The sequence below is a fragment of the Lissotriton vulgaris genome, chromosome 6 (assembly GCF_964263255.1).
Source record: "Lissotriton vulgaris chromosome 6, aLisVul1.2, whole genome shotgun sequence".
Classification (NCBI taxonomy): Eukaryota; Metazoa; Chordata; class Amphibia; order Caudata; family Salamandridae; genus Lissotriton; species Lissotriton vulgaris.
The window spans coordinates 483062454-483089482 of NC_141694.1; the positions used below are offsets into that span (position 1 = coordinate 483062454).

At 44.5% G+C, this 27029-nt stretch overlaps 1 protein-coding gene across 2 annotated transcripts in view; it reads left to right on the forward strand.

Moving 5' to 3' along the window:
* The window catches only part of FAM135A (family with sequence similarity 135 member A), a 1101526-nt gene that overhangs the window by 452274 nt on the left and 622223 nt on the right, over positions 1-27029 (forward strand). For both annotated transcript variants that reach the window (XM_086926467.1, XM_086926468.1), the window contains exon 8: positions 20324-20450. In XM_086926467.1, coding sequence (XP_086782593.1) covers positions 20324-20450 — 127 coding nt within the window. The remainder of the gene's footprint in view (positions 1-20323; positions 20451-27029) is intronic.

Consider the following 27029-nt stretch of genomic DNA (forward strand, 5'->3'; position numbering starts at 1 on the left):
TTCGGTACACCAGCACACTTTACAGCAGTAGTGGTGACAAGGATCACTTGTCTTGGCTTTCCCCACTTTGGTCCAAGGCAACTCTTCCGGGTATGTTTCTTTAACACCACCCAATCACCTGGTCGTAGCTTATGTGCTGGAGTCTTGGGCCAGTCGTCAGCTGTCTCTCCAATCTGGTGGGAGATAGAACGCACTTGGTCACCCAGTTGCTTGCAGTATTCTAGCACCAAATCATCAGTAATGCTTAGCAGTTTGTGTCCAGGTACCCATGGTTGTCGCATCACTCTCCCCATTAGTACTTCATGGGGGCTCAGGCCTGTTTTTCGATTTGGAATACTTCTCAGACTCATCAGCACAAGGGGCAAAGCTTCTGTCCAGTTCATTTCGGTGGAATCGCACATCTTCGCCAATCTGGACTTGATCGTGCCATTTATTTGTTCAACCACCCCAGACGCCTCGGGATGGTAGGCACAGTGCAGTCTTTGCTTCATTTTAAAGGCCTTACAGAGCTCTTCTAGGACATCGTTGGCAAAATGCCCACCTTGGTCTGTTTCAATCGTCTCAGGAATTCCATACCTAGGTATCAACTCCCTGAGCAACAATTTGGCTACAGTCAAGGCATCATTTTTCTTTGCTGGGTAAGCCTCCACCCACTGGGAAAACAGGCACACTATAACCAGGACATACCTATATCCCTTGCATCTGGGCATTGTTATAAAATCTTCCTGCATCCTAACAAAGGGACCTACTGCCTTTCCGATGGTACTTTGTTCTACTACAGTCTTCTTTCCTGCATTGAATTGCTGACACACTAGGCACCTCTGGCAAAACCTTTCCGCTTGGTTCCTGAACTTTGAATTGTAGAACACCTTGTCAAACACACGACACATGGCGTCCCTTCCCATATGTGTTGGTTCATGTATCATCCTGACCATAGGATCTATCAGGCTGTCGGGCAGCACAGGCACTCCATTTTTGTCTACCACCACACCGTCATTCCTCACTTTGCATCCATTCTCACTCCATCTACCTTTTTCTTCCCTGCCTGTTGATTGTTGTAAGTCTTTTAACTCATCCCACGTTGACACATTATCAAACAACATCAGTTGGCAGCTGTGTCCACCCCATAACCCAATTTGGAGGGACATTTGGTGTCGGGCACAAAACTGTGCGATTTGGTCAGCGTATCTGTTCCCGGCTGTCACATCATCATTTCCGGATCTGTGAGCCGCACACTTGACCACAGCCAATTCTTTGGGCAATTGAATAGCTTCCAATAATTCTTGTACCACCTTTCCGTTTCTGATAGGGGTACCTGAGGAAGTCATGAATTCTCTTTGTAACCATAGTTGGCCGAAGTCATGAACAACCCCGTAACAGTACTGACTGTCGGTATAAACAGTTATTCTTTTGTTTTTACCCCTCCTACAGGCTCTTGTCAAGGCGATGAGCTCTGCTACCTGTGCAGATTTCACTTCGCATAGATAAGAGGCTTCTATGGTGTTTGTCAATGTGACTACAGCATAGGCAGCACACAGACCTCCGCTCTCATGTCTTAAACATGAGCCGTCCACAAACATTGTAAGATCCCCATCAAGCAAGGCAACTTCTCGGATGTCAGGACGGGGCTTAGTGCTGAATTCTGTTAGATCAATACAGTTATGTTCCATTTCATCCTCGGTGTCTACATCCAGAGGAACAGGTAACAGTGTTGCCGGGTTTAAGACATTGCACCGAGAAATTGTTACATTCTCAGCACCAATCAAAATTCTCTCATACTTAGTCAGCCGACTAAGCGTGAGATACTGGGTCTTGGTTCTTGTTAGTAGAATTACAACAGAATGTGGAACATATACGGTGACAGGATGTCCCATGACAATATTCTCACTCTGTTCTAGACTGATGCAAGTAGCAGCTACTGCTTTCAGGCATCCGGGCAATCCAGCAGCCACCGGATCTAGAGTGGCCGAGAAATAGGCCACGGGACGCCTGACCAGTCCATGCTCCTGGGTCAGGACTGAGAGCGCACAATTTTCTCTGGTATCACAGAACAGTTCAAAGCGCTTGGAATAGTCAGGCATACCCAAGGCAGGAGCGGTACATAGACAATTTCGCAATGTTACCCAAGCGGACATGCTTTCACTGTCCCAACTGACTTGGTCTTCTACTCCTTTCTTGGTCATTCTTATCAAAGGTTTGGCTAGATTTGCGAATCCCACAATCCACTGCCTGCAGTACCCCACAACTCCTAGAAACATCCTCACCTCTTTCTGAGTTCGGGGTAGGTCCATTGCTTTAATTATCTTGATCCTTTCTGTGGTGACTTTTCGGATCCCTTTCTCTATCTGGTGCCCCAGATATTTTACTGAGTTTTTACAGAACTGTAATTTGTCAGGGGATACTTTATGTCCTCCCTTTCCTAGGTGATTCAGCAAGGCGATGGTGTCGGTGACACAGTCATTTTGAGTTTTAGATGCCACTAAAAGGTCATCTATGTACTGTACCAAAACGGACTCTCCGGGCAGTATTAGGGACTCAAGGCATTTCTTTTGGGATCTGGGTGAAAATCGAAGGACTTTCAGTGTACCCTTGAGGGACACGATTCCAGACATAGATATGGCTGTCAAATTCAAAACTAAAAAGAAACTTGCTTTCTGGATGCAATGGAATGGAAAAGAATGCATGGCACAGGTCAATGACAGTGAACCATTCCGCATTCCAAGGAATCTGATACAAGATCACTGCAGGGTTGGGCACGATGGGACAGCAAGGTACAACAATTTGGTTTACCTTGCGCAGGTCCTGCACTACTCGGTATTTTCCACTAGGCTTTTTAATCCCAATGATAGGCGAATTGCAGGGACTGCTCATTACTTCCTCTATTATTTCTGCTTCGAGCAACCTGGTAATTTCAATTGCGACTCCTGCTTTTACTTCTGCACTCATTTTGTACTGTCTTGTTCTGGGGTATACGGCATTTGTTTTTATTGCTATTTTAACTGGGTCCACGTTTGCCATTAAGCCTACATCTTTTCCCGTGAAATCCCACACTTCTGGTACCACTCTTAACTGGAGCTCTTCAGGCAAGTCTTTAACCGACAAGGGTTTAATGTCAGCGTCAGGTCTTACTAACATCAGTTTGTACAAACCATCTTCATCGGGGGTCTGAATTTCGACGCCCTTTGGTGAGCAAAAGATGGTGCAGTTCATTTTGCACAACAAATCGCGTCCTAACAGGTTCACAGGACTGGAATCACAGACCACAAATCTGTGCATTTCTTTAAAGTTTCCTATGGAGATTTCCATAGGCTCAGTTACTGGAGTACTTATTATTTGATTGGAGACACCCACTACTTGGATTGCTTCTCCCGAGAGGGGTAGGTTAGGAACATCCACTGTTCTCACAGTGGACCGGGTAGCACCAGTGTCCAACAGAAAGGTGACGTCTTTTCCTTCAACCTTTCCTTCAATATATGGTCCAGTCTGGTCTACCGGTAAGGAGGCGCCAAGTACGCACTCCTTGTCCTCCCCTCTCAGGCCCCGTCAATCTTGTTCATCATAGAGGAACGTATCGTTCAACAAGTACTGCGGAATTGCTGCATTTCTCTCATTCTCTCCTTCCCATATTTCCGCCCTTTCATTCTGCTGACCCTGATTCTTATAATTCTGTCTAGGAGCGCGAGGTACTGGACGTAGCTTTACCTGTTGTTGGTTCCTTTTCGTCCCCTCTTTCTGCACCTGTGGATTTAAACCATTTATAGGGGCATTACCGGCCTGCAGGTGTGGACACTCGTCTCTCCAATGCCCTATCTGGCCACACCCGTGGCAGGGGAATTTCTTCATAGCCTCTTCCCGACTCATTTTTACCCGGGGCTTCCCACCTCCCCCAGCGTTCGTATTCTGTGCATTATTATTAGAATTCAATTTACTTAACTGTTTTTCTTGCTGTTCAGCCAATTTCACTTGTGCCCACATCACTTTCTCCTTGAGGGCTTTCTTTGTATTCTCTATTTCATCTTCACAGTACTTGGCGTATTTTAGAACATCATCTATGGGCTTTCCCTGCCAACTGATTTTATTGTCTCAAATCCATTGTGATATTTCAGGCCTTAATCCTAGCACGAATCTGTAACTGAAATGGGTCATGTCCTTCATGTCCACATTATCGATTCCACTGTAAGTTTTGAACACTTGCAGTAACCTTTCATAAAAGGAGTGGACAGTTTCATCGCGTTCTTGGGTGGTTCTATCTATCCTGGTCCAATCTGTCACCTTTGCGGGCACCTTTTTCTTGAGGTACTGTATGACTTGATCATACTTCCTCATTACTTCAGGTGAGGGAGCTCCGGTTTTGTCGTCCCTTGCATATTCCTCACTGGGCCAATCAATCTCTATTTTGCACTCGGTCCATAAATCTACAGGCACCACAATGTCGAAAAACCCATCCAGGTCTTTCAGAAGACATTTCTGAACTTTTATGAAGCGTTCGACCTGTCTGTACCAATCAACTGGTTTTTCTCGTAATTTCGGGAAGTCATTAGTAAATGACACAATATCCTGTCGGGACCAAGGGACATGGACATATTTTCCCCCCGGGACCTCTCTCATGGGACACAATTTTTCTGCGGGAGTTACTTCTTTTAGTACATATTCTGAAGCTTGGGATTTTGCCCTGCTGTCTTCCTTTTTCTTTGCCCACCGGGTTCTCCATTTCCCTACATCCCCCCATTTCTGTAAGAGTTTTAATAATTCTTTTATCTGGATCTGTTTTCCTACCACATTCAAGCTTTCTAAGTCTTTATCCGAAAAATCTACTCTGTAGGGTTTCTGAAGGATTTTGGAGCGACTGACATCGATCCCCATTTCTGTGGCTGTGTCCATTAATCTCTCATGGAGCAATCTAGCGTTCCGGGTAAGGTTTTTACTGATGAACAGTAACTCTTCTTCGCTGAAGGAGTTTAAGCGGTCTAATCCTACATTTCCAGCCATCATCTCTTCTATTTCTATCCTTAGTTTATAGATCTCTAATGGTCTGGATTGGGGAGTGGTCTCTTTCTCCAACTCTTTGGTCCATCTGTCTAATTCTTCTGGGGATACTACTGTGGCACTCCTAACCCCAGACGTACTTTCAATCAGAACCTCTTTTGCCCTACTCTGACCTCTTATCCCCGGCATGCTAGTTCTAGGTTCCCTAATGGGCATATCCATCAGGACCACTGATTCGCACTCACTTTCTTGATCATCATCTATGAGTACTTCTCTTCTCGGGGGTGGGATACTAGGAGTTGGCATTATGGGGGAGATGACAGGAGGACGAGGACTAGCCAGGTTATCCCTATAAAGAGGAATAGCGGGCCCAATGGTTACTGGGATAGTCAAGGAATCTGGATGGGGATGTATCTGGGCTATGGTCCGGACTAAATCATCTCGCTGCCTAGCCAGGGCTTCCTTCTCTTGTTCTCGTAAAGCCTTTCCTGCGGAATTGTCATGCAATACTTGGGGTACCAAGGGAGGGTAAATACTTGGGGCAGTTGGAGTAACCAGTCGAGGTGGGCCTTCTCCAAACGGCTGATAATTCGGGACCGTGGATTTAGGTCTGCAAAACCCATTCCCTTCACTGGTTTTACTATCCGTACCCGTTCCATCTGTCTCGCTATCCCTCCGACATCTGGGATATTTGGCAAACGGGTTTGGTGAACTTAAAGGCTCTGACTCTGCTACATAGGGAGGTGGGTTTTTCATCAATAAATCTTCTAGGTGCTCATCTTCTGAGTCCCCTACGGGCATTGAGTGATGAGTTTTTTCTTTACTTTTTCCTTTCCCTTGTTCTAATACCCCCATCATTGGAAACAACCCCTCCACCATCATGCTTTGTCTCCAATGTTTCATTTTCTGCTCTTTGGTTTCTCTATGGACCCTTGGATACCATTTACTCACTCCTTTGTCCATCCGGGGTCTATCTCTTTCCAATGCCTCAATTTCCCATTCTTCTAGGGCTTCGTATTGGGTTAATCTGGGTCTGGGATGTAATTCATTCATGCGGGTCCTTAAGTTAAACAGGATTCTGCCATTAAACGTACCATCAATAGGAAATGCTAGGACTCCGTCATCTGCAGTGTACTTTGCCCAATTCTCTAGCCATACACAGGTATGATACCCTTTTTCAAACATCATGAAGGAAGCAGGAGTATTCGGTGGAGGAATGATCACACCCTCCCTCGTTCTAATGGGCTTGTCTGTTTTAAAAAAATTCTTTACCTTGTCGGCAAATGACATTTTTCTTTTTATTCCATACATCATGTGCGGTCTACCTCGTATAATCTGTTCCTTTTAGAAGCCTGAGTTTTGTGGATTAGGTAAGAACTCAGGATACCACATATGCCTTTCCAGGCTCGCTTCTAACTCGGCCTGATTAATTTTGTTTACTTTTGTACTTCCAATGCTAGCGCGACTCTTATTTTGTAGAAACCAATCAACACTGCGAATACAAAAAATCCTTATCCAATGGGTGCGCGGCCTTTCGCGAGACCAGGTCTCACGCTCCGGCACTCACCCCTCCCTTACAAATTCAGCTTCACTACACACCCGCTGTCCTGACCAATACCAGCGCGGCACGGAGTGACGTCAGAGCAGCCTTCCGACTGACTCCCTCCTTCACAAGGTAACGGAAACTTTTAACTTTTCCTAAAGTGCAGGTGCAAATCTTAGTTACTAACACACAACGTTTGCCACTGTGTCTGAGCGTCCTAAATAGAAAGAAAAATTTTCTTTCACTACAAGTAAACCACTTCTGTCTACTTTTCATTCACTCCGGATAGACTTCTTTGCCTAACCTCTCACACGAGTAATATAGACCCCGTTATTCTTCTGACTCATCCACTTCTGTCTGGGATATGTACTGAGCCAGGATTTCACCAGCGGACTATTTTACTTACCAGTCAAGCCTCGGAGACCCTATTACTCCTCCCACATGTGACCCTTTCTAGGTGATATCACAAGGGAAGTTTTATACAAAGGACTCGTGGCTAACAATTATACAGATGCAAAAAGATCCTAATTAGTGCTTCCAGGTATTCCTAACCCTGCACTAATGACTCTAGACAAGTGACCTTTCCAGCTAACCGGATTCTACTCACCGTTAGCTATATATTTCCCCGGGGATTCAGACTACACTTAACGCTTACAAACAGTTCTTTGTTAATACGACATATAACACTTATAGCAGCAATGCAAAATCATATACAGATCACACTGTATACCGTGATAGATTTTAACACACCCCTTATTTTATAACATCTATAGTATTAGAGTTTAGTGCGAAAAGACAGATAGGCGAAAGCGGCGGTAGCAAGCAGAGAGCGTGGTGAGAGACAAGCGGCCATTTTTGCATCAGTGCGCATGAGCAATACAATCCCTCCAAAATGCGAGTGCGTCACATCACATGGGTATGACCCACGCATGCGCAGACTGGATTTCTGCAAAGCAGCCATTTCCTTAGTGCAAGCATTGTGAGGATGAAAAGACACACAGGCAAGCCTCTCGGGGACACCCGCGTGTTGGGGAAAATGCTAAATATATGACGGACAGTGGGGTTAATATGATTATACGTTAGGCGAGGTTCATTAGTGCGAGCAAGTCGCTTTACGTGCGAATCCTTGCTCCATCAATCCCCTCTTTGATGATATTTACTATCATCACTACATTAAGGAAACAGATGCCAACTTTCATTCTTCCATATCTTTCATCTCAATCTCGACAAATTTATTGTTGAGTTTTCTTTCGGCTTCTCTATGAGAGTGGTGATTCTTTACCTTCTTGTAGATTTGATTCCTCAATTCTTCTAATTCTAACTCATCAATATTTCTTTTCACTCCTCTCTTATTCCCTGTATACCTCTTTTTACATTTTTGACATTTACAGCAGATGAATATGATCAGAACAACCACACCTATTCCAAGTATTGGCATCAGTATTTTCCACAGAAGATTTCTACCCAAGTTAGAAAACCAACTACCTATTGAGGAGAGACCTCCAGTCAGCCTCGTCCAGGCACTGTCAACCTCTAATGGTTTGAGCTCTTTTTCCAAATTAGTTATATTTCTTACATATCTTTTAAGTTCGATACTTTTGTCAGGTATATAGGTGCAACAATGTTGCGCCTTCAGCATTCTACAGACTCCGCCCTCTTTTGCCAATAAGGTATCAAGAGCAAGGCGATTCTGCAAAACCATTGATCTGATCGCAACCATTTCAGTATTGACCAGCAGGAATCCAGCAGCAGTGTCAGTAGATAACCGATCCACTACTGTAGACTGTTTGCAAATTCTGTGTGTGTTCAGAACTACCCCCATTCCAGGTATCAGTGCACTAAAAATATCACCTATGATTTCTCCTACACTCTCACGTTTACTACGCACTAAGCCATTAGTGTCTTCATCATTGCTTCCAGCAGCATTATTCACATGGTATATTTTCGGGAAAACAATGCCAAAGTAGCAGCTTCCATACCAGTGATCCGGCAATTTAAAATAAGCCTTGTTCCCACATATATAATATATTCCGGGAAACACAGGTTCTGACCCATTTTTGAAACCCCAACCTCCAATTACCCTATAATTATGTTCACACTCGCTGGAACCAATGAATACATTGTTATAATATTCTGTCTTTTCTCTATGGAGACAAAGTTTTCCCTTCCGTTCAAAATCCAGTAACAAAGCAGGATTAGCTTCGCCTTGTGAGGTGTTATCCATATGTTCTGCCCACCTAGGGACTCTATCCTTTTCGTCATTTGCCTTTTTCTGAAACTTTTCTCTCCTTCTGTCTGCCATCTTTATAAACATCTTTTCCTGCTCTTGCAAGGAACAGGTCAGATTGGCCTGTCGTGCTTCATTTAAGTCTGTCACCTATAGTCAGGAAATATTCTCCCATATACCGGGTTACCTCACTTCTAATATGTACAAGGTTCAGGTGTCCCCTAATAGGGAGTTCGGAAAAGACTACGTCAGCATTTGAATAGTAGTACTGTAAAGTGCTTCTATAAAACAAGCTTGCCAATATACTACAGGAAATTCCGTAAGTTAGGGGTAAGTGGTGATATGTCACACCTTCAGCTACAGAAGTGGGTAGCTTCATGCAGACATAACAATCTTCTATTTCCATAGCTTCTACATAATGCACTAATAAGTTAGCGAAAACATTTAAATGCGTCCTGTTTTTCATCTTGTGAAAGTGCAGTCCGCCCTCATCTGATGCTTCTAATTTTGGTCGTGTGTGTTTCAAACTAACTGAGTTGTCACGTCGTTCTAAGCTTCGTGGTGTTTCTGCAGTCTGTACAATGTCTGTGTCTAACATTTCAGATTCAGTAGGGGACAAGTTAGGATCTTTACTTATCATAAAAGGAATAAAAACTGTTAGTCCTATCCACATCACTATTAACATAGCTACACTACACAAGCATATCTTACAGCAAGTTTTACAACACCCAAATCTGGACCTTCCAGCTACGCTTGAATCAGACATTTTAGCTTACAGGTGGCTTTTGCAACTCCTCTTCGTCTCCTTTCACCAAGGCTTCACTCGGTTTTGTCTCAAGGAGGGTCTTCGTCAGAGCTCCGATCAGTAATGGACTCTTCGTCACTTTTGCCACTGCGATTGGGCTCATCAATTTCTTCCAGCACCAGGTATGTCCATTCGGGGCTTCAATACAGTCTATTCTGTTTCTTCACTCTGTCGCTCTTTCTCAGAGACTTGCCTCGGGCTGCTTTTCTTTCACTTTCAGCCCTTTTACGGTCTTTCAGTTTTTCTTCGACTGTTTTTATTCGGAGTCTTAACCTTTTGACGTACCTGGGTGTACTTTTGCTTCTGTGACTTTCAGTGGTCGAGGACACTTGGCCTTCCTCGTGCACTCTTTTTATTTTTTCTTTGTGTTTGACAGAGTCTATTTCCCTTCCTGTCTGACTAGTTCCAGGTCTTTCATCTATTTCTTCTGCCTGGTCCTCAAACTGGCCCTGTTCAGGTTCGCTTTGTAGGTTTTCTTTGCTTTCAGGTGAACTGGATTCTGATTCCTGAACACGTTCATCTATTTCTATCTGTTCTGGTTCATGCACTTCGTTCTCTTCACTTTCTTCCGCATGAACTTCAACTTTGACCACTATCTGTCCCTTTCCAGACTCCAGAGTCTCAGGAGGAGTGTCGACGTCTTGATCTGTCCCTACTTGGCCTATTTCCTGATCAGGTGTGATGTGAGTCTCGTTGACCTGACCGTCGTCCTCTAGTTCTGTCTCACCTGGACTATCCCACTCACTGTCTAGGTAGGAATATTTCCTGGTTCGTATTGGATCATGAACCTGGTCGTCGGCGGGGTACCAATCAACGTCTCGACTTGTGCTCGGCAGTTCGATGTCAGCGAGATCCGGACTCTCTTCGGGAGTCTCCTCAGCGGTGCTGCCTTCAGCTTCAGTCACGTTTTCTCCTGTTACCCGCTTTGTGTGGCTGGCATGGATCCACTTCGGTACACCAGCACACTTTACAGCAGTAGTGGTGACAAGAATCACTTGTCTTGGCTTTCCCCACTTTGGTCCAAGGCAACTCTTCCGGGTATGTTTCTTTAACACCACCCAATCACCTGGTCGTAGCTTATGTGCTGGAGTCTTGGGCCAGTCGTCAGCTGTCTCTCCAATCTGGTGGGAGATAGAACGCACTTGGTCACCCAGTTGCTTGCAGTATTCTAGCACCAAATCATCAGTAATGCTTAGCTGTTTGTGTCCAGGTACCCATGGTTGTCGCATCACTCTCCCCATTAGTACTTCATGGGGGCTCAGGCCTGTTTTTCGATTTGGAATACTTCTCAGACTCATCAGCACAAGGGGCAAAGCTTCTGTCCAGTTCATTTCGGTGGAATCACACATCTTCGCCAATCTGGACTTGATCGTGCCATTTATTTGTTCAACCACCCCAGACGCCTCGGGATGGTAGGCACAGTGCAGTCTTTGCTTCATTTTAAAGGCCTTACAGAGCTCTTCTAGGACATCGTTGGCAAAATGCCCACCTTGGTCTGTTTCAATCGTCTCAGGAATTCCATACCTAGGTATCAACTCCCTGAGCAACAATTTGGCTACAGTCAAGGCATCATTTTTCTTTGCTGGGTAAGCCTCCACCCACCGGGAAAACAGGCACACTATAACCAGGACATACCTATATCCCTTGCATCTGGGCATTGTTATAAAATCTTCCTGCATCCTAACAAAGGGACCTACTGCCTTTCCGATGGTACTTTGTTCTACTACAGTCTTCTTTCCTGCATTGAATTGCTGACACACTAGGCACCTCTGGCAAAACCTTTCCGCTTGGTTCCTGAACTTTGAATTGTAGAACACCTTGTCAAACACACGACACATGGCGTCCCTTCCCATATGTGTTGGTTCATGTATCATCCTGACCATAGGATCTATCAGGCTGTCGGGCAGCACAGGCACTCCATTTTTGTCTACCACCACACCGTCATTCCTCACTTTGCATCCATTCTCACTCCATCTACCTTTTTCTTCCCTGCCTGTTGATTGTTGTAAGTCTTTTAACTCATCCCACGTTGACACATTATCAAACAACATCAGTTGGCAGCTGTGTCCACCCCATAACCCAATTTGGAGGGACATTTGGTGTCGGGCACAAAACTGTGCGATTTGGTCAGCGTATCTGTTCCCGGCTGTCACATCATCATTTCCGGATCTGTGAGCCGCACACTTGACCACAGCCAATTCTTTGGGCAATTGAATAGCTTCCAATAATTCTTGTACCACCTTTCCGTTTCTGATAGGGGTACCTGAGGAAGTCATGAATTCTCTTTGTAACCATAGTTGGCCGAAGTCATGAACAACCCCGTAACAGTACTGACTGTCGGTATAAACAGTTATTCTTTTGTTTTTACCCCTCCTACAGGCTCTTGTCAAGGCGATGAGCTCTGCTACCTGTGCAGATTTCACTTCGCATAGATAAGAGGCTTCTATGGTGTTTGTCAATGTGACTACAGCATAGGCAGCACACAGACCTCCACTCTCATGTCTTAAACATGAGCCGTCCACAAACATTGTAAGATCCCCATCAAGCAAGGCTACTTCTCAGATGTCAGGACGGGGCTTAGTGCTGAATTCTGTTAGATCAATACAGTTATGTTCCATTTCATCCTCGGTGTCTACATCCAGAGGAACAGGTAACAGTGTTGCCGGGTTTAAGACATTGCACCGAGAAATTGTTACATTCTCAGCACCAATCAAAATTCTCTCATACTTAGTCAGCCGACTAAGCGTGAGATACTGGGTCTTGGTTCTTGTTAGTAGAATTACAACAGAATGTGGAACATATACGGTGACAGGATGTCCCATGACAATATTCTCACTCTGTTCTAGACTGATGCAAGTAGCAGCTACTGCTTTCAGGCATCCGGGCAATCCAGCAGCCACCGGATCTAGAGTGGCCGAGAAATAGGCCACGGGACGCCTGACCAGTCCATGCTCCTGGGTCAGGACTGAGAGCGCACAATTTTCTCTGGTATCACAGAACAGTTCAAAGCGCTTGGAATAGTCAGGCATACCCAAGGCAGGAGCGGTACATAGACAATTTCGCAATGTTACCCAAGCGGACATGCTTTCACTGTCCCAACTGACTTGGTCTTCTACTCCTTTCTTGGTCATTCTTATCAAAGGTTTGGCTAGATTTGCGAATCCCACAATCCACTGCCTGCAGTACCCCACAACTCCTAGAAACATCCTCACCTCTTTCTGAGTTCAGGGTAGGTCCATTGCTTTAATTATCTTGATCCTTTCTGTGGTGACTTTTCGGATCCCTTTCTCTATCTGGTGCCCCAGATATTTTACTGAGTTTTTACAGAACTGTAATTTGTCAGGGGATACTTTATGTCCTCCCTTTCCTAGGTGATTCAGCAAGGCGATGGTGTCGGTGACACAGTCATTTTGAGTTTTAGATGCCACTAAAAGGTCATCTATGTACTGTACCAAAACGGACTCTCCGGGCAGTATTAGGGACTCAAGGCATTTCTTTAGGATCTGGTTGAAAATCGAAGGACTTTCAGTGTACCCTTGAGGGACACGATTCCAGACATAGATATGGCTGTCAAATTCAAAACTAAAAAGAAACTTGCTTTCTGGATGCAATGGAATGGAAAAGAATGCATGGCACAGGTCAATGACAGTGAACCATTCCGCATTCCAAGGAATCTGATACAAGATCACTGCAGGGTTGGGCACGATGGGACAGCAAGGTACAACAATTTGGTTTACCTTGCGCAGGTCCTGCACTACTCGGTATTTTCCACTAGGCTTTTTAATCCCAATGATAGGCGAATTGCAGGGACTGCTCATTACTTCCTCTATTATTTCTGCTTCGAGCAACCTGGTAATTTCAATCGCGACTCCTGCTTTTACTTCTGCACTCATTTTGTACTGTCTTGTTCTGGGGTATACGGCATTTGTTTTTATTGCTATTTTAACTGGGTCCACGTTTGCCATTAAGCCTACATCTTTTCCCGTGAAATCCCACACTTCTGGTACCACTCTTAACTGGAGCTCTTCAGGCAAGTCTTTAACCGACAAGGGTTTAATGTCAGCGTCAGGTCTTACTAACATCAGTTTGTACAAACCATCTTCATCGGGGGTCTGAATTTCGACGCCCTTTGGTGAGCAAAAGATGGTGCAGTTCATTTTGCACAACAAATCGCGTCCTAACAGGTTCACAGGACTGGAATCACAGACCACAAATCTGTGCATTTCTTTAAAGTTTCCTATGGAGATTTCCATAGGCTCAGTTACTGGAGTACTTATTATTTGATTGGAGACACCCACTACTTGGATTGCTTCTCCCGAGAGGGGTAGGTTAGGAACATCCACTGTTCTCACAGTGGACCGGGTAGCACCAGTGTCCAACAGAAAGGTGACGTCTTTTCCTTCAACCTTTCCTTCAATATATGGTCCAGTCTGGTCTACCGGTAAGGAGGCACCAAGTACGCACTCCTTGTCCTCCCCTCTCAGGCCCCGTCAATCTTGTTCATCATAGAGGAACGTATCGTTCAACAAGTACTGCGGAATTGCTGCATTTCTCTCATTCTCTCCTTCCCATATTTCCGCCCTTTCATTCTGCTGACCCTGATTCTTATAATTCTGTCTAGGAGCGCGAGGTACTGGAGGTAGCTTTACCTGTTGTTGGTTCCTTTTCGTCCCCTCTTTCTGCACCTGTGGATTTAAACCATTTATAGGGGCATTACCGGCCTGCAGGTGTGGACACTCGTCTCTCCAATGCCCTATCTGGCCACACCCGTGGCAGGGGAATTTCTTCATAGCCTCTTCCCGACTCATTTTTACCCGGGGCTTCCCACCTCCCCCAGCGTTCGTATTCTGTGCATTATTATTAGAATTCAATTTACTTAACTGTTTTTCTTGCTGTTCAGCCAATTTCACTTGTGCCCACATCACTTTCTCCTTGAGGGCTTTCTTTTTATTCTCTATTTCATCTTCACAGTACTTGGCGTATTTTAGAACATCATCTATGGGCTTTCCCTGCCAACTGATTTTATTGTCTCGAATCCATTGTGATATTTCAGGCCTTAATCCTAGCACGAATCTGTAACTGAAATGGGTCATGTCCTTCATGTCCACATTATCGATTCCACTGTAAGTTTTGAACACTTGCAGTAACCTTTCATAAAAGGAGTGGACAGTTTCATCGCGTTCTTGGGTGGTTCTATCTATCCTGGTCCAATCTGTCACCTTTGCGGGCACCTTTTTCTTGAGGTACTGTATGACTTGATCATACTTCCTCATTACTTCAGGTGAGGGAGCTCCGGTTTTGTCGTCCCTTGCATATTCCTCACTGGGCCAATCAATCTCTATTTTGCACTCGGTCCATAAATCTACAGGCACCACAATGTCGAAAAACCCATCCAGGTCTTTCAGAAGACATTTCTGAACTTTTATGAAGCGTTCGACCTGTCTGTACCAATCAACTGGTTTTTCTCGTAATTTCGGGAAGTCATTAGTAAATGACACAATATCCTGTCGGGACCAAGGGACATGGACATATTTTCCCCCCGGGACCTCTCTCATGGGACGCAATTTTTCTGCGGGAGTTACTTCTTTTAGTACATATTCTGAAGCTTGGGATTTTGCCCTGCTGTCTTCCTTTTTCTTTGCCCACCGGGTTCTCCATTTCCCTACATCCCCCCATTTCTGTAAGAGTTTTAATAATTCTTTTATCTGGATCTGTTTTCCTACCACATTCAAGCTTTCTAAGTCTTTATCCGAAAAATCTACTCTGTAGGGTTTCTGAAGGATTTTGGAGCGACTGACATCGATCCCCATTTCTGTGGCTGTGTCCATTAATCTCTCATGGAGCAATCTAGCGTTCCGGGTAAGGTTTTTACTGATGAACAGTAACTCTTCTTCGCTGAAGGAGTTTAAGCGGTCTAATCCTACATTTCCAGCCATCATCTCTTCTATTTCTATCCTTAGTTTATAGATCTCTAATGGTCTGGATTGGGGAGTGGTCTCTTTCTCCAACTCTTTGGTCCATCTGTCTAATTCTTCTGGGGATACTACTGTGGCACTCCTAACCCCAGACGTACTTTCAATCAGAACCTCTTTTGCCCTACTCTGACCTCTTATCCCCGGCATGCTAGTTCTAGGTTCCCTAATGGGCATATCCATCAGGACCACTGATTCGCACTCACTTTCTTGATCATCATCTATGAGTACTTCTCTTCTCGGGGGTGGGATACTAGGAGTTGGCATTATGGGGGAGATGACAGGAGGACGAGGACTAGCCAGGTTATCCCTATAAAGAGGAATAGCGGGCCCAATGGTTACTGGGATAGTCAAGGAATCTGGATGGGGATGTATCTGGGCTATGGTCCGGACTAAATCATCTCGCTGCCTAGCCAGGGCTTCCTTCTCTTGTTCTCGTAAAGCCTTTCCTGCGGAATTGTCATGCAATACTTGGGGTACCAAGGGAGGGTAAATACTTGGGGCAGTTGGAGTAACCAGTCGAGGTGGGCCTTCTCCAAATGGCTGATAATTCGGGACCGTGGATTTAGGTCTGCAAAACCCATTCCCTTCACTGGTTTTACTATCCGTACCCGTTCCATCTGTCTCGCTATCCCTCCGACATCTGGGATATTTGGCAAACGGGTTTGGTGAACTTAAAGGCTCTGACTCTGCTACATAGGGAGGTGGGTTTTTCATCAATAAATCTTCTAGGTGCTCATCTTCTGAGTCCCCTACGGGCATTGAGTGATGAGTTTTTTTTTTACTTTTTCCTTTCCCTTGTTCTAATACCCCCATCATTGGAAACAACCCCTCCACCATCATGCTTTGTCTCCAATGTTTCATTTTCTGCTCTTTGGTTTCTCTATGGACCCTTGGATACCATTTACTCACTCCTTTGTCCATCCGGGGTCTATCTCTTTCCAATGCCTCAATTTCCCATTCTTCTAGGGCTTCGTATTGGGTTAATCTGGGTCTGGGATGTAATTCATTCATGCGGGTCCTTAAGTTAAACAGGATTCTGCCATTAAACGTACCATCAATAGGAAATGCTAGGACTCCGTCATCTGCAGTGTACTTTGCCCAATTCTCTAGCCATACACAGGTATGATACCCTTTTTCAAACATCATGAAGGAAGCAGGAGTATTCGGTGGAGGAATGATCACACCCTCCCTCGTTCTAATGGGCTTGTCTGTTTTAAAAAAATTCTTTACCTTGTCGGCAAATGACATTTTTCTTTTTATTCCATACATCATGTGCGGTCTACCTCGTATAATCTGTTCCTTATAGAAGTCTGAGTTTTGTGGATTAGGTAAGAACTCAGGATACCACATATGCCTTTCCAGGCTCGCTTCTAACTCGGCCTGATTAATTTTGTTTACTTTTGTACTTCCAATGCTAGCGCGACTCTTATTTTGTAGAAACCAATCAACACTGCGAATACAAAAAATCCTTATCCAATGGGTGCGCGGCCTTTCGCGAGACCAGGTCTCACGCTCCGGCACTCACCCCTCCCTTACAAATTCAGCTTCACTACACACCCGCTGTCCTGACCAATACCAGCGCGGCACGGAGTGACGTCAGAGCAGCCTTCCGACTGACTCCCTCCTTCACAAGGTAACGGAAACTTTTAACTTTTCCTAAAGTGCAGGTGCAAATCTTAGTTACTAACACACAACGTTTGCCACTGTGTCTGAGCGTCCTAAATAGAAAGAAAAATTTTCTTTCACTACAAGTAAACCACTTCTGTCTACTTTTCATTCACTCCGGATAGACTTCTTTGCCTAACCTCTCACACGAGTAATATAGACCCCGTTATTCTTCTGACTCATCCACTTCTGTCTGGGATATGTACTGAGCCAGGATTTCACCAGCGGACTATTTTACTTACCAGTCAAGCCTCGGAGACCCTATTACTCCTCCCACATGTGACCCTTTCTAGGTGATATCACAAGGGAAGTTTTATACAAAGGACTCGTGGCTAACAATTATACAGATGCAAAAAGATCCTAATTAGTGCTTCCAGGTATTCCTAACCCTGCACTAATGACTCTAGACAAGTGACCTTTCCAGCTAACCGGATTCTACTCACCGTTAGCTATATATTTCCCCGGGGATTCAGACTACACTGAACGCTTACAAACAGTTCTTTGTTAATACGACATATAACACTTATAGCAGCAATGCAAAATCATATACATAGACATATAAATCCTTAAAACATTGCAAAATATTTGAATCAATGCAATAGAAAAATCAGCAGCACATTTTATCTTCACGGTTTGTTTATCAACTATCCTGTCTACCTATCTTAACTAGTCCTAACCATCGCTATGCTACCAGAAAATTACTGATAGAGCGCGCAGGTCACCTGGGTCACAAATTTACCAATTTTCCCCACGCACTGGGCCCTGGCGTGAGTAGGAGGACTGAGTTTTGCGTGAACCGGGTGATTTCTTGCACACCACTATGAGTAATTCGGGGGGTGACTCTTCACCACTTACTATTCATGTACCTGACTTACCACAGGCACATTACTCCTGACGGATCAGGAGCTAGCAGTGGATAGGTAACAAGATTCCTAAAGGGAGTAAAAACTTTTCATATACCAAGTACATTTATCCACACTTTATAGGGTAAAATGACCAAAGACACCTGATAAGTTTTCAAGATTTATAAAAAGATTTCAGAATGAATATGCCAGAATGATAAGCCAAATACAAAGTAACACATCAATCAAAAGAACCAAAGCCACAATATAACTATGGATTAGGGCGAGGACCATTAGAGTAGGTGAGAACACTCTGGGGTAAGGCACACTAAACCAAAACTATTCACTGAAATTTATACTAGGGCAAGAGACTGGGACAGGATCTAGAACGTATATCAAACTAAAACTACTTAGGCTATTCTTACTAAATTCACTGCAATCATGCTAAAGGGAAGGGAAAAAATGGAACACACTGATATAATACGACAATTCGATAATACCCTACAGGTGGGGAGAGAAGTGGAGCAATTCTAAGTAAACAATTGCATATATTGCGCATTCGAAGGTGACAGAGCAATATCACAGGCAAGAGTGCTTTATTAAGAGGAGGAGAGAGAGAGAGAGTAGGAAGTTGTAAACCCACAGATTATAATTACCTAGATAAGAATGAGGACTAACCCTGGCCACGGGTCAGTACAGGAGGACGGGGACAAGGACCCTCAAGAAATGGAATACCAGAATGCGAGCAGGTACAGCTCACGGACAGTCAGGACAGGATACCCCTCAGGTTTGGGTCAGGGCTGGGCTCACCAAGGTACGACCAACACCCACAGCTTCGGATGCAACGCCTGCGTTACCCCTCTGCAAGTAATCCGCCAGTAACCCCGATTGGGTTTTCGAATTTTCCCCAGCAAAGTGCTTCGCCAGCACCTGGGACTATTTTCCACCCCTAGGGACTTGTGGAAAAGTATGGACAGAGTGCTCCGCAGCACTCTAGTTTAAGCACCTATAGAGTTCGTAGGGTCAGTGACAGGTCTGCTACTCGGACAAGTCGGACAAATTCTCTATGCTACACTAGGACAATTATACGGTTTGGGGACCCTTAGACCACCCACTAATGTTGCAAGTGACAATTTCCAACATTGTGATTGGTCAGGAGAGGTGACTTAGTCATTGTCACCTCCTAGAATTCAGTGTTCCCATCATTAATAATGAATTTTGCATACTCGCCCCTTGGGTTCACGTTCCCAGGCATAGGAATACAGAAGACAATGAGCGAAAGCATGTTACAGATACACTGTTGCATAGTCAAGGTGAAACGTCGCGTCTTCGAGGTGTGTTCCCAGGCGCATTGGGCTTCAGGAGCCAGCTGGCTGATTTCAGCTTCTGCGCAGAGGGGTTTTCCCCATATCACGTGGCAAGGTTCAGTAGAGCTTCATCATGGCGTAGCTCATGCACTCCCCGGCCCCCAGAGACGCGATACATGAAAAGTAAGCGAGAACAAATTAGAATCATACATAAAAAAGATCACACTGTATACCGTGATAGATTTTAACACACCCCTTATTTTATAACATCTATAGTATTAAAGTTTAGTGCGAAAAGACAGATAGGCGAAAGCGGCGGTAGCAAGCAGAGAGCGTGGTGAGAGACAAGCGGCCATTTTTGCATCAGTGCGCATGAGCAATACAATCCCTCCAAAATGCGAGTGCGTCACATCACATGGGTATGACCGACGCATGCGCAGACTGGATTTCTGCAAAGCAGCCATTTCCTTAGTGCAAGCATTGTGAGGATGAAAAGACACACAGGCAAGCCTCTCGGGGACACCCGCGTGTTGGGGAAAATGCTAAATAAATGACGGACAGTGGGGTTAATATGATTATACGTTAGGCGAGGTTCATGAGTGCGAGCAAGTCGCTTTACGTGCGAATCCTTGCTCCATCACTATCACTTGGCTTTCAAGTATGTTGTTCTCATTGTGCAAATTTGAATTATTCATCTGGAGGTGATGTATCTGGCATATGCAGATACAACTATAACCACCACTTTTTTTGTTTGTGTTTTATGATGATTCCACTGAGGCAAATTAAAAGTGTTACACTCTTATCAGTGAAACTCACATTCATATTACAACACATTATCAAATTACTTTTATGTAATATATAGCAATACAAAATAAATATATATATTTTGTTTCCTCACAGAGTTATTATTTGAATATATGATACTTACCATTCATAAAAAGTGTGATTTTTTTTTTCCTTCATTTTTGTTTAGCTTTCCGCGCCCAATGAAAAACACCTGGCTGAATAGAAATGCACCAGCCCAGAACAAGGACTCCGTGATTCCTACACTTGAAAGTGTGGTCTTTGGTAATGCCTACTCAAAGCAATTATCAGCAGATGTAAGAGTGTAATCTATTTGCTCTTCTATAATATTGATTTCGACCATTTTGATCAGCATTATTGTATTCTTATATTAAGGGTGTTCAAATATATGTTATATTATGTTAGCAGAATGTTTAACTGTGCCACAAGTATATACTTGAGGTTACAGAGGTTCCTTGTTACAAATTTTCAAAATCACTTAACTCGCTTCTCAATTTGTGAACTTATCATGGAATCCGTCTTGGCATGCTGAAGAGTCCACAAAAACATTTCCAATATACAGACTTTAATTCACCTATGCACCTAGTGTCAAGAAACATGTCCACACTTATCAATGAAATGCCTTACTCCGCAAAACTAGTTTTGTTGGTGAATGCTGTACACTCCTTCTTCATCTTCTCTTTATCATGAAATTCTTTAATCAGTGAAGGAGAGTGAGTCAGCTGTAGAGAGCCCATCCAGACCCCCTTTAAATGAAAAATAAAATGATAGCCCCTTTAGCTTAAAACACATGTATGCATTGCTTGGGGAACCAAACCTGTTGAAGACGTTTCCATTACAAATTTCAGTTTTATCTATAAGTCATTATCATTTTAAGCAAGTCTAATATTCTTTGGAATCTGGATGAATTACGACTGGATTGATTATTTTAACATTGTATAGTGCTTTAATCTTTAGAACAATTGTTACAGTATTGATTCGCCACAGTAAAATGGTTGTGGAATTTCGAGATGGGCGTTACTGGTTTTATGTTTAAAAAAAAATATTGTTCTTGACACTCCCCCCAGTAACGCCTTGGGACATTTCTGTCCTTTCTAGAGACAGGGACGTACTTTTTGGTTTCAGTCTGTACTTCCGGTTTGCCATCTGCATCGTTATTCTTTGCAAGAGCTCTGGAGGTCGTTGCCGCATAAGCCGAAAGGAGCAGAGTCTGCTTATTCCCCAATTAAACGATTGTCTTATGAAGGTGAAGAAAATGCGCTTTATATTTGTTTTTTTAACACATATTTTATTGCGTCAAATGGAAAATACAGTGCATGGCTCTGTAACCCAGAAGCCATCTGCTACAGTTGAAATACAAAAATTATGCTTTCACATTTAATATACTTTTCTTCAAAAATAAGGAAGGAATAATACAGAAACAGTAAAATACCCCTGCAGCACAGTTGTATACTGCATCTCAAGCATCACTTCAAATCCCACCACATCAATGACAATTTTCGCTTAGATATTAGCCCTCTGCACCACCGTCCTGCCTGCTTCTCACAGTCAGTAGCATCTGCAGCAGAAGTGGGCTCCAGATAAAGGCCTCTATTGTCCACCCAATGCTTCTAGACCTTAAAGCTAAACTAAACTGCACCTCACTCCACTACTCGCCCTCTTCTCTTAGTCACTGCACCCTCACTACTCCATTGTTTGCTATTTCACTACCACTCTACTCTACGCTGTTCCATTGTATGACACTGTGCTCTACACTATTCCACTCTATGCCACTCCACTGCACCACACTCTACAACACTCCACACCACTCCACACCACTCCCTTGTATGCTATTCCACTCTATTGTACCACATTCTACTCAACTCCACAGCACTATTCTGTATGACAGTACACTTTACAACACTATACTCCATTGCACTATACTACACACTCCACTTAAGACTCCACTCAACAACAATAAACTCTAAGATTTCAGAAGTTTGTTTAATTAAAAATAAACATTGAAACTCAATGAAACAACAAAAGACTAAGCTTTAATTATAGTTAGGAAAACTGTATTTATTAATTTTATATAAACCAAACCTAAAATACACAACCATTAGAAATTCTTCAGTTGTAGTCGTACATTAAATGTATAATGTACGCACCACCTTTAAATTTATGTAACTTTATGTTCGAGGCATATGTGGCTGCAGATACACATGCTGTGCATAAGTATGCCATCTAGTATTAGGCTCTGATGTTTAAATTGTTTTTCTTTGAAAAAAAATGTTTTTGAGTCACTAGGACGTGTCTCTTCCTCTTGGTGATACTGCGCATGGGCATCAGCATATTGTTAGATTGTTTTTTCTGCAGACAGGTTCGGATATACTCTCTCGCACTCAGGTTCGGAATCGTCTGCGGTTCCCTTCGGTTCACAGTTAGTTCCTTCACTTTTACAGTATTGTCTTGATCGTGTACATCTTATTCCATCTCGAGCATGGAAACAATCTCTAGCGTTGAATCTCTTGACTTCTCATGGTGGCCTACGGGCCACACCGACTGCCTCTTTTTTCGCAACATTCATCTCTACTCGAAGATGAGCTGCTGATGGAATGCACTCAGTTCAGTTTTTTGTCCCAACTGCCATTGCAAATGCCCCCATACCGATCAGCACTCAGTCTGCAACTTATGCCTCCCATCTGACCATTGAGAAGACACCTGTGAGGCCTGCAGGTCCTTTCGGTCTAAAAAGACACTTTAGGGCTGACGTGCCTAGCATCTAGAAATGCAGGACAGAGACTACACGCCTGATATCTTTGGCCAATCAGAAGAGGATTAAGAAGAGGCCTCAGCAGCAGTGGTGGAGTCTGTTTCCATATAGGACTCTAATTCCCAGTCAGACACTGAACAAGATCCAGTTCACATGCAGCTATCTGAAGATCATCGGACCGTGACTACTTATTCCCCCGATCCGAAGACCCAAAAATCGTCTCCAACCTATAAAATTGCTCACGGTCTGCCACTGCATAAAAGGCATGGCGCACACCGATTCAGAGGCCCTGCCCTCTGGCTCGGCACCTAAACATCAGCCTGCTGCAGGGGCCTCCACCTTAAAATCTGCAACAGAGCCTACTCGCGAACCATGCACTCGTGTTCAAAAGTCAAATCCCTCAGCTCTTTGGCTCTGACCACTCTGGCTCCAAAAGCAAAGCAGGCATCGGTACCAAAATGTTAAAAATCTGGGCTGAGAAAAAACACCAGAACCAATTCTTGAAACAATGCAAGAACGGCTCAATCTGAGGCAAAAAACTTTGCAAAGTCAGCCAGAAACAAAGAAGATTGTCCTACAATCGGCAACATCTCCACCATCTTAGAAACGCCTGTTGTTCGATAAAAACAATAAATGCTCCTATTCTGCCTATAAAGTCGAGTAAAAATGACATAGCCACAAGCCCTTTACATGTGTCTATACCTACCTCTCCCACTTCACTATCTCATACTTCCACTCCTCTATCTCATACTTCCACTCCTCCACCTCGTTTTCCACAACAGTCGGAGGAGGACAACTCTACACCACATACACATTCACCCATTTGGGATGACCAGGACAACATGGTAGAAAAAACTTGAACCAAAAGACCTGTGGAATGCCTATGATATAGACCCACAAGGGGATACAGACCTTGGCCTCTACCCAGCACCTCCAACCCCACCAGAAGATGCTGCAGCTTATCAGGATTTAATAGATAGAGCTACAGCATACTACCAAGTGCCCTTACATAAAGACCCCCTAGAAGACAACTTCCTTTTTGAGACCCTCACTTCTGCACAAAGGGGCTCACAATATTTATCCGTGCTTAAGGGAGTTTTACACTCCACTGATGACGTTTTCAAAGATCTTGGAAGGGCAAGAATTAGAACTTTAAGAATAGACAAACAGTACAATGCAGCACCATTTGACCCCATATACATCAATGGTCAGTTAACACGCGACTCATTAGTTGTGGCTAATGCAAGGAAAAGGGCAAACTCCCAGATAATGAGTGATGCACCTCCCCAGGCAAAGAACCAAAATTAATGAATGCATTTGGTAAATTGTTAGCCGTACAATCAGCTAATCACTGGAGAATAGCTTACAACCCAGCCTTATTAGCCCTGTATGACAGAGCAGACTGGGACGAGATGGATAGGCTCCTCCAACATCTCCCAGAGGAACATAAGAAGCGGGGTATGAACTAGTTAATAAGGGCAAACTCATTACAAACAATTAATTCCATTAAATGTGCTTTAGATTCTGCTGACACAGCAGCAAGAGTCATTAACATAAGCATAAATTTGCGCAGACATGCTTGGCTCCGTGTCTCGGGGTTTAAAACTGAAGTTCACTAGGCTTTCCTTAGTCTACCCTTTGATAAGGAAAACCTTTTTGGACCACTTTTTGAATGCAGCTTTAAAAAAATTTTTTTAAAGGACGAAGATGTCGCAAAATCTATGGGTGCCCTTCAGTCAACCTCATTTTGTGGGTCCTTTCATCGCCCCAATTTTAAACAAGGTTCAAAGGCTTTATCAACAGACACCTCTGGGTCACAATTTAAACAACACAGGCAAACATCAACCTTTAAAAACCTTCTACAGGGATAATTATAGGGAAATCATTTGAGAGGCCGTGGACGAGGAAACAATACCCGTACTGCAAAGATCTCCTCCAAACAATGACACCCTTACCATTCACCGATCATCTAACACCTGTCTGGGAACGTCTACAGCAGGTATTTAGTGGTCTCTCAGTCGAGTCACAGAAGGTACTCCGCCCCGTCTACTGCTACTGCGACCGTAATGGGTAACAACACCGATTTCCCCCAGTTGATCTTAAGACCGGAAACGGAACCAAAGCGTTCAGTTTCGTCAATTAGCGGCTGGAGATTGGTTTGCGGCTGGCGTATGAAAAGCAAGACGTCTTCCGCATACATGGACATCAAGAGCGGACCGGCAGGGATTTGCAGGCCACGGATCAGGTGCTTTTCCTGGAGGTGAAGGACCAGGGGTCCATTGCGATAATGAACAAGAGCGGGGACAATGGGCACCCCTGACCTGTTCCACGGGTGATGGGGATGGGAGGAGATAAGGACCCGTTGACCCGTAGGCGGGCTGTAGGGGATGAATACAGAATGGCAATTAGGGCTATGGAATTGAAAGGGAGGCCAAGTTTACGAAGCGTTGCCATAAGGAAAGGCCATTCGAGGGAATCAAAGGCCTTTTCTGCGTCTAGTACCACAACTGTAGCAGGCGTGGTGTGCTCAATACGGTTATTGACCGATAATACTGTGTGAAGATTGAGAGCGGCAGATCGATGTGGTATAAACCCAGACTGTACCGTAGACAAAATTTGATCCATTAACAACGAAAGACGCGAGGAGAGCGTTCTGTCCAGAATCGTGTTGTCAAAATTTATGCGGGATATCGGACGGTAGGACGAACATTGTGTAGGGTTCTTTCCAGGTTTAAGTAACAGGGAGATGGCCGCCTCGTGCATGGTGTGCCCGACTCTAACGCCTCAGCAAACACCTCCAAGAGTTGAGGCGCCAGACTTTCTTTAGAAGCTTTGTAGAATACTCCAGTGAGGCCGTCAAGGCCTGTGCCTTCTAGCCTGTGAGTTCGTCAATGGCCTGCGAGATTTCATCGACTTTGAAGGGATGCTCTAGAAAGTCAGCCTGGCCCTTGGTCAACCAGACCATGGCTGCTTCAGCCAAATATGACGGGTGCTGCGAAAAATTGCCAGGTAGTGTGGTGGAATAATGAGAGCGATAGTAGGCCACTAGTTCCGCCACAATATCCAAGTCCGACGTGGCAGTGGTCTCATCCTCACGGTCAATGGATGTGATATGCCCAGCCCCTTTGGGGGCTTACCAGACGGGCCAGTGTCCTACCAGGGCGTTCATCTTCGCCGGATCGCCTCGCCAAGTGATATTTGCTGAAAAGATTTGCCTCTCTGTCATCGTGATCTTTGAAGTCTAATAGTAGTGCATTACGCTTGGTTTGCACTAACGGGTCGGGGTATGACTCATCCAGAAGGGCTAATTCAGCCTCCACCAAGGTGGAGGCTGCCACGGATCGATCGCAACACCTTGGCCTATTTGGAGATAACTCCCCGTATGAATGCCTTAAAGGTGTCCCAGAAGGTGGAGTAGTGTGTCACCGATCCGGTGTTTAGAAAAAAGTACTCCGTTATGGCCTCCTGAACCTCTGCACGGAATACCTCATCAAGAAGAGCCGAGGACGGGAAAGACCACCGTCGCTCCCACCCAGCTAAGTGTGGGATTACCAGACGTAGTATAAGGGGGGAGTGATCGGATAGAGTGCGAGGTAGTACGTCCACCCCCCAAACCAACGACAACCCGCCTCTGTGGCGAAAATTTAGTCAATATGCGTGTGTGTTGAGTGAAAAGTATAGCCAGGGGCCGATGGGTGAAGCCGTCGCCAAGTGTCCCTTAGCTCCAAGGAGCAAATTCGGTCGTTAAGCACCGTAAGGGAACAAACCTTCGGTATAGCTTGTGGGTTGGAAGAATCAAGAGCGATATTGAGCCAAAGGTTGAGGTCCCCACCCAGAAAAGGACGTCGTAATCATGCCTACTGAGAAGGGCTTGTAGAGTAATGAAGTCCGGGTGGCCAGTGTTCAGCGCATAAACATTTAAAAGTAATATCATTTGACCCAGAAGTGTACCTTTAACTAACAGATAGTGCCAGTAAGGGTCTTCCGCCTTATGCAGTAGGGTGAAAGGAAGGGAGCTATGTATTAACGTGCAGACCCCCCTGAATAAGTACTGAAACTGGAAAAAAATCTATTGGAACCCCAGGAGGAGGCGAAGGGAGGGGAGCCTTGAGGTGGGAGATTG